Below are 7,599 nucleotides of genomic sequence, written 5' to 3'. Positions count from 1 at the left end.
GAAAGGCTGTTACATGAGACGAGCTGGACAGGACTATAGAAAAGCATCAACACACCGTCAACAACCTTTTTTTTCCTGATGAAAACAAGATGATAACTTCAATAAAACCTAATGCACGAGGAACAAATCTATGATGAAATGCACTGACACTTTAAATAAAGTAAAATAAAAAGAACTAATCTCCTTGTGCAGTAAGGTTAGATGTGCACATTTAATCTGCTGCTGTTAAGCAGAAGGGAGGGAAGCTTGAAAGTCAATGTTTGGTATGACTTCAGTCTTCAGGAAAGGTTCTCCAGATTTCCTGAAGAACATTTAAAGCTTTTTTTTTTTAGGTGTTAACTTTACAGATGACTGTAGACACTCATTGTTGCACCTCTCTCTTGGCCTCCTCAGTGATATGCTTCTGTGTTGTTTTCTTTTTAGAATGAAGCCAAACAATAAATCTTGATAAGATTTGAGTTATTTTTGGTAATGATAAAGATACAAGTGGATTTTCCCCATTTGCATACTGATTAAACTTGTCAAGGATCGCTGTGTGGCAGGCAGGAGATTGGATCCAAAATGGAAGACTCACAACACATGGGAATGAACTCAAAATACAGCTTTATTTGCTGACTCAAGGAAAACATATAAACCTAAACTAAACTTCACAGAGAGGGACACAAGGGAACACACAGGATAAAGGAGGATGCAACACTGACACAGAGAAACACAGCGCTTAAATACACTGGGGAATAACGAGGGGAATGAGACACAGGAGGAGAGCACAGCTGAAAGAAATCAGACAGGATGAGACAAGGAAGCAAAGCAGAATACACTTACATGAGACACAGACCTTCAAAGTAAAACAGGAAGTACACAGAGACAGCCTGGAGGGAGAAAGAGAACATGGAGGAGCACATGACGGGATGAGGAAACACAGAACACAAGGAGTGGGAACAAAGCACAATACTCACATCGCTAGATCCACTTAGACACACAGAGGGAGACACAGGGGTCAGCTACACAGAGGGAAACCTATTAAAAACACAGGAAACTAAACAGACAAAACAGGAAACCTAAGAACACTGGACACTATGGAAAAAACTGAGATACAAAGAGAACCTTAAACATCAAACATAATACAAAAGACACAAGGAACTCAAAATGCTGGGTTGAGAGACCCAGGATCCTGACAAAACTGGGGTAAATGCTGTCGCAGGGCATGCGGTTACATGTTTTGTCACATGCCTTGCAACCCCAGAGATACACAGTGGAGTTACTGATTATGAATTTTCATTATAACTTTTGATTCCTTTTAATTTAGAGCAGTGTTAATAACTTATGTGCCAACAAGTCTTTGCGATGAGTAAATATCCCCTTGCCAGATGCCAATTGTTGATTCCAGATTCATGAAAATCAAGGCTGGTGAAATTTTGTGACTTTTGCACAAACACATAAAGACAGATAGCATAAACACTCCAGGTTTACATGTACAGTTCAGTTTCTAAGGGCAGTTTATCCGTGTTGCACAAACAGAAGGTAAATTGAGAGAACATTTCTGATCATTCCACTTCTTTGAGTCACCGATACTGTGAACACACTGTTCAGTTTTTCCTCCAAGTCCGTTGTTTGGCTCACCAACATTCCAGTGGGTGAAATTCACTGCACAACCATCAGACCACATCCATCTGCCTTCTTTATGGATGTCACTCAGTCCAATCCAGGTGTATCGCTGAGCATGATCAAAGTTCTTAATTAATGATTTAACAAACTCCTCTTCCTCCTCGTTGTAGATGGACACCAGGTTGGCTCGCTGTGACACACAGTACAGCTCTGCATCAGCCCAGCTCATGTGTGTGGCCACATATTTGTAGCAGCGGCCATTGAAGCTGTACCAGAACGGGGGACAACTTCCACGAAGTAGTTTAACTCTGTGGTCATCTGAAGAAGACACAGCAGTCAGAACTTGATGAAAACAAACAATAACTGTTTTTGTCAGTGTGACTGAAATAGAACTGAACTATTTTAGTTCTATTAACACTGAAGTAGGTTTTAGGGTGACACCTTGTGACTGACGTTTTTCTCCATATTCTTTAGAGATGCTACATTAGATAAGCATGTCTACACAGCTGACAGTGGGAAAGTTAAGACATGCAGAGAAGTAAGCTGCTCTTATTATGTTTACAAGCAGCTCTTTATCATCAGCTGTACGGTATAGTAGAACCCATCTGACATGCAGAAAAAAATCAATGCTACAATCCAACACCAAGATTTTTGTATCACTGACTCTGCTGAAACAGAAACAGCAGAAAAACTTGGAGTATTTGACTAAAATGTGATTAGAATAATAATAATAATGATGATAAAACATACACACACACACACACACACACACACACACACACACACACTCACAAAAAAGTTAAATAAAAGAAGGGAGGGAAGAGTCAGAATATAGGGTGGTTACCAAGTTGTAGCTTGACTTTACTGCCATCAGAAGGAGACTCAGAAGGAGCACCCAGAGCCAGACTGAACAGGAAGAGGAGCAAGATCATGTTGGAGCTTTAAGTCTCAACCTTTGATGAAGAGCTGCTGAAGCTTCTTTGTACAGGATTCCTGCAGAGAGTTGGAGCTGCTTTCTTTTATAGCTGTCTGAGAGGGTGTTTTCACTGATCACTATGATATCATTGGCCAAATGGAACAAAACTTTCCACTGTAAACATCACTAACACCAGGCAGTAAAGACCATCAGATTCTAAAGAAGTTAATAATTGCTAAACAGCCACGTCCTCCTGGCAGGCTCAGAAGAACGTGACTGTTTTTGCTGTAATTCTGCATTTATGATATGATCAAAGGCCTTTTCAGCATAATGATTAAACACACAGGAAAGGTTGTTGTAACAGGAAAATAAAAACAAATATGGAACAAATTCTCAACATTAAAGAGGACTCAGCACCCAGAGTCACTCAAACAAGAAGAGGCGCAAGATCATGTTGGAGCTTTAAGTCTCAAACATGATGAGGAGCTGCTGAAGCTTCTTTGTACAGGATTCCTGCAGAGAGTTGGAGCTGCTTTCTTTTATAGCTGTCTGAGAGGGTGTTTTCACTGCTGGTGTGACATCACTGGCCAAACGGACCAAAACTCTCAACTATACACAACACTAAACATAAGCCAGGAAAAAATATCAAATTCCAAAGACATAAAGAAAAGTTGTTTGTTTTTTTGATGTATAATTTATATTTATTGTACCATAAAGGCTTTATCAGCACAATGACTAATCAAACAGGACAGGTCAGAGCTCTAACAGGTAAAAACTCCTGAGTTGCTCCATTAAACAAAGACAGAATGAACTCCACACAATCAAGAGGATCCTCTCTTAGTACTGGACCCAGAGACATGTGACTGCTGTGGCAGGTCTGATTGGAGTAAATGACAAAACAGATAAACTATTAGGACCTTTGGTTTATTAGGTTTATTTCACTGTTTGTTTGTCTGAATAATTATGGTTTTATTATATTATAAAATCACATTATCAGCAAAAAGAAAACAGAATAAATGACTGTACCAGGAAGAGGAAACAGAAGTTTATGATCCTTTCCAGTAAAAAAAAATACAAAAATACAAAACAAACCCTGTGCACAAGCGTTTGTGGCTGGCCTGTTTAGAGTCAATTAAAAAAAAAAATGTGTATGTATCTATTTTTTTTTTACTTTGAGATATTTACAGTGTACACAAATCTCTAAGTACACTTGTGTCTATTACAATTGTAAAGCAGCCAAAATAAAACCCCTGCAGTAACCAGACTAATCTAAAAGCAGATCATTACCACTGCTGTGTCAGCTACACTGTCCTGCAGATATTTGGCACTCATGTGAGAGGTTTGTGTGATCGTCTTAAAGCTTTGTTCATCTGAGCTTCCACCATATCCCTTTACTGAAGTTTCCTGGTAACATTTCTAACAGTGGAAACTGACATTTCGAAGTGATCCTCTATCTTTTTATAGCCTTCAAGTGGTTTGTATATACAAACTACTGTATAGAGAGTTATTTAGTTACTGTAAGTAGGCCTTCCATAATTGATCCATTTTCATGCAGGTTTCCTGTTATTAAAAAGGGAGTGGAGAGCTCACATTTTAATATCTAAACTAAATGTTTCATTTTGCCAAGAACGACTTTTATGATACATAAATTACAGTACAGCAAAGTTAAGGTACTTGTGTCAGTAGTATTTGGTGACCTGCACAGCGGACTCCATTCCTACAATCAAACATGCACAAAGAGAAAAAGTGAGAGAGGCTGTCCGCTCGGGAGTGCAGAAAGAGAGCATGACCTTCAGTAGCTTCAAGTGTTAAAGGATCATTTAATCCTACATTAACGAGTTCATGAAGTTTTGAGATTTAAAAAACAAAGAAACATGCTTTTACAAACACCACAGTCACTGTTTCTTTTTAAATGACATAAAAATTAACAGAGAATTACTTTTTTAACAATATATTTTAGAAGCAAACTGGGCCATAGTTAGCAAAAGGTAGAAGTCAACACAGTTAAGCATCAAAAGGAAAATATGATTTCCATCCACTTAATCTGAAGTGTTGACAGATCCCCTTCTGGAGATTATTTATAGTGCCAAAGTCAAAGATGAAAGTTTGTCCATCAAGGCGAAAGTTGAAAAACACAGAGAACAAAGTGGCTCTTATCATGTTTATTAGCAGGTCTTTATCATAACTCTGTGACTTAGCAGAAACCATCTGGTATGGGAAGAAAGAAAAATCCACACTATAATCCTACACTAATCATTTTTGTATCACAGAAGTTGCTGAAACAAAAAACATCAGAAACATAAAAAAACATATTCTTGGAGTGTTTAACTAAAAGGTGCTAAAATTACAAAAAAGACAAACAGAGGTCAAAGTAAATAAAGGAAAAAAGATCCAGAGTACAGGACAGTTACCAAGCTGTAGCTTCACTTCACTGCCATCAGAAGGAGACTCAGAAGGAGCACCCAGAGCCAGACCGAACAAGAAGAGGAGCAAGATCATGTTGGAGCTTTAAGTCTCAAAGTGTGATGAGGAGCTGCTGAAGCTTCTTTGTACAGGATTCCTCCAAAGAGTTCATGCTGCTTTCTTTTATAGCTGCCTGAGAGGGTGTTTTTACTGCTGGTGTGACATCACTGGCCAAACTGACCAGAACTCTCCACTGTAAACAACATTAAACACAAGCCAGAAGATCACATTGAATTCCAACGAATACCAACACGTGACTGTGACTGTTTTTACTGTCCAATTATATTCTATTGTGTCATAAAAGGCATTGATTAAGTAAACAGACAGGGCAGAGCTTTTACAGGAGGAGAAAAGAAGAGACTCCAGAGCTGCTTTAGTAAACAGAAAGACAACAAACTCCCTCCATGCAAGAGGATTTCTTTCTTTTTTGCGTTGATGCTTGGAAGATAACTCTGACAGTTGGAGGGTCTGAGATTTCAAAGGCATCTGAAGTCTTTATCTTTCCCTAAGAATCAGTAAGAAATGTAGATTCTATAGAATTACACATACAGCTTATTTCCTTGATTTTTATCCTGTTGGATGCAAACAGTTTTACAGCAACTTTAATTTTCTGTAATTTATTAATATCTGATCCTGACAGGACACATACTGGTACTTTCTGACCTTGTACCAAATTTGCACGAGCCTATAAGCTGAAGTCTTTTTACATGTATTATTTCCTTGCTCTTAGCCCATTAAAAACCATCAAGGCTGCAGCTGAAGGGATAAATCTAAAATTGACGTTTTAAACATTTAATAAAATTTGATTAAAATCTGTTTCTCTTCTGTCTTAACTGCAGCATGCTCTGATATTTGTTTAGGATACAATAATATTTTTGCCTGTGAATGTGTATGATAATTATGAAGGACAGTGGATAGAATAGATTTGTTTACACTCTTTACATTAAATCTTTATTTTATTGTTCAATTAGGAAAAATAGTGCAGCGATTTTATCCAAATGTTTTTGGCTTGTTTGCACGCATGAAAATACAATTTTCAGACTTTTGTACTTAAGCACACTTAATCATCACCACAGAAAAGCAGATGTAAAATCAGTGAGTTAAATCAGTAATAAGCTGCTCAGTGCGAGAGTTCAGCAAACACAAGAGAATTTTTTCAAATGTGTTGTTGTTTCATAACAAGTCTGTGGCCTGGTTGAAATGCACACAGTGCTCATTATATACTCTGTTGCTCAGCTCTCCATCATTTCTAAGAACAAAGCTGACTTCACATGCATTAACCCAAATCCATCCTGACTGAGTCACTGATTCCAGTCCAGATGTGTTTATGAGCAGGATCAAAGTTTTGGAGTAGCAGTTTAATAAACTTCCTTCCAAACTGTGGATAGACACCAGGTTGGCTCCCTCTGACACACAGTGCAGCTCTGCATCAGCCCAGGTCTTAAATTTGGCTGTATAACTGCAGCAATGGCCACTGAAGCTGTACCAGACCACAGGACTGTTTCCAGGCTGTAACACTTCACATTCATCTAAACTCACAAAGCAATCTCAATCAAGCCCGGGGTCTTTTGGAGTGTAATTTGTTTCATAGTTAGATGCCTGACTAACAACTGTATAAAACAAAAACTACACACAATATTCGAAGCACATAGCGCACAGTTGTAAATTCCCTCTAATTTTAGTATGGTCCGAGCTCAGGCACTAGCCGACTGAGCACAGCACTTACGCATGTGAGCGAGGGGAGAGAAGCTGCTGCCTGCGGGTTTGCTGTAGGAGAAGTGCAGCCAGGCAGACAGAGGAGAGCTTAAGTTTGACCAGGTACCAAAGCAAATCATTTGTACTGTACAAATAATGTAAATATGATGGTGTATCACAAAGGATTGATATCAAACTGATCACTTGACCCATATTATGTTACTTGCTCTTCGAGTGAATCAACAAATGGCGAAATGAAAAGCCGAACAACAATGCTGCTTTTTAGAGAGTCTTAGCTTACATGTGTGTTTATTTCATATTTTCAGTTGTTACCCTCCACGGCTAAACAAAGCGCTCTAAATCGGTTTCAGTTACATACTGATGAACACATCAATGGACATAAGGGGATTCTTTCAAAGAAAACACTCTAAATGTTATTTTATATATTATGCTTTATATTTCTATGCAAAACAAGAGGAATTTCAATACATATATATTCGTGTATTCACAGTTGAAACCAGTTGAAACAGTTGAAACCAGATATTTACATACACTTTAGGGAAAAAAACAGAGAGAGCTGTGTATTTTTCATCACTTTTAAATTTAGGAGTATATATAGACTAAGTTTATTGTGTCTTTAGTTAATAAGAAAACTCCAGGCGATTCCATTCTGAGCTTAAGAGGCTTCTGATGGAGTCCATTTGATTAAATTGGTGGCACACCTGTGATGCATATAAGGCACCCCCAAAACACAGAGCCTGTTTCTTTGACATGGGAAAATCAAGAGATATCAACAAAAACACCAGGAAAAGAATTGTGGAGCTCCATAAGTGTGGCTCAATTTTGAATACAATTTGGTGCCATTTGCAGTTAAGAAATACATAAAATTTCTCTCTTTACTCCTAAATTTAACAAATATG

At 38.1% G+C, this 7,599-nt stretch overlaps 1 protein-coding gene across 1 annotated transcript; it reads right to left on the bottom strand.

The window, feature by feature from the left end:
- Positions 1-825: 825 nt before the first annotated feature.
- On the bottom strand, positions 826-5,164 carry LOC100694396 (lactose-binding lectin l-2-like). Its single transcript, XM_025902147.1, has 2 exons — positions 4,933-5,164; positions 826-1,911 (listed from the first exon to the last, which is right to left on the bottom strand). The coding sequence occupies exons 1-2, from the start codon at positions 5,018-5,020 to the stop codon at positions 1,487-1,489; spliced, it is 513 nt and encodes a 170-aa protein (XP_025757932.1). The 5' UTR covers positions 5,021-5,164; the 3' UTR covers positions 826-1,486.
- Between the last annotated feature and the right edge of the window lie 2,435 nt (positions 5,165-7,599).

Source organism: Oreochromis niloticus, linkage group LG22 (genome assembly GCF_001858045.2).
Source record: "Oreochromis niloticus isolate F11D_XX linkage group LG22, O_niloticus_UMD_NMBU, whole genome shotgun sequence".
NCBI classification, from domain to species: domain Eukaryota; kingdom Metazoa; phylum Chordata; class Actinopteri; order Cichliformes; family Cichlidae; genus Oreochromis; species Oreochromis niloticus.
The sequence above is the reverse complement of the archived record's forward strand: the minus strand, read 5'-3'. Positions and strand labels throughout refer to the sequence as shown.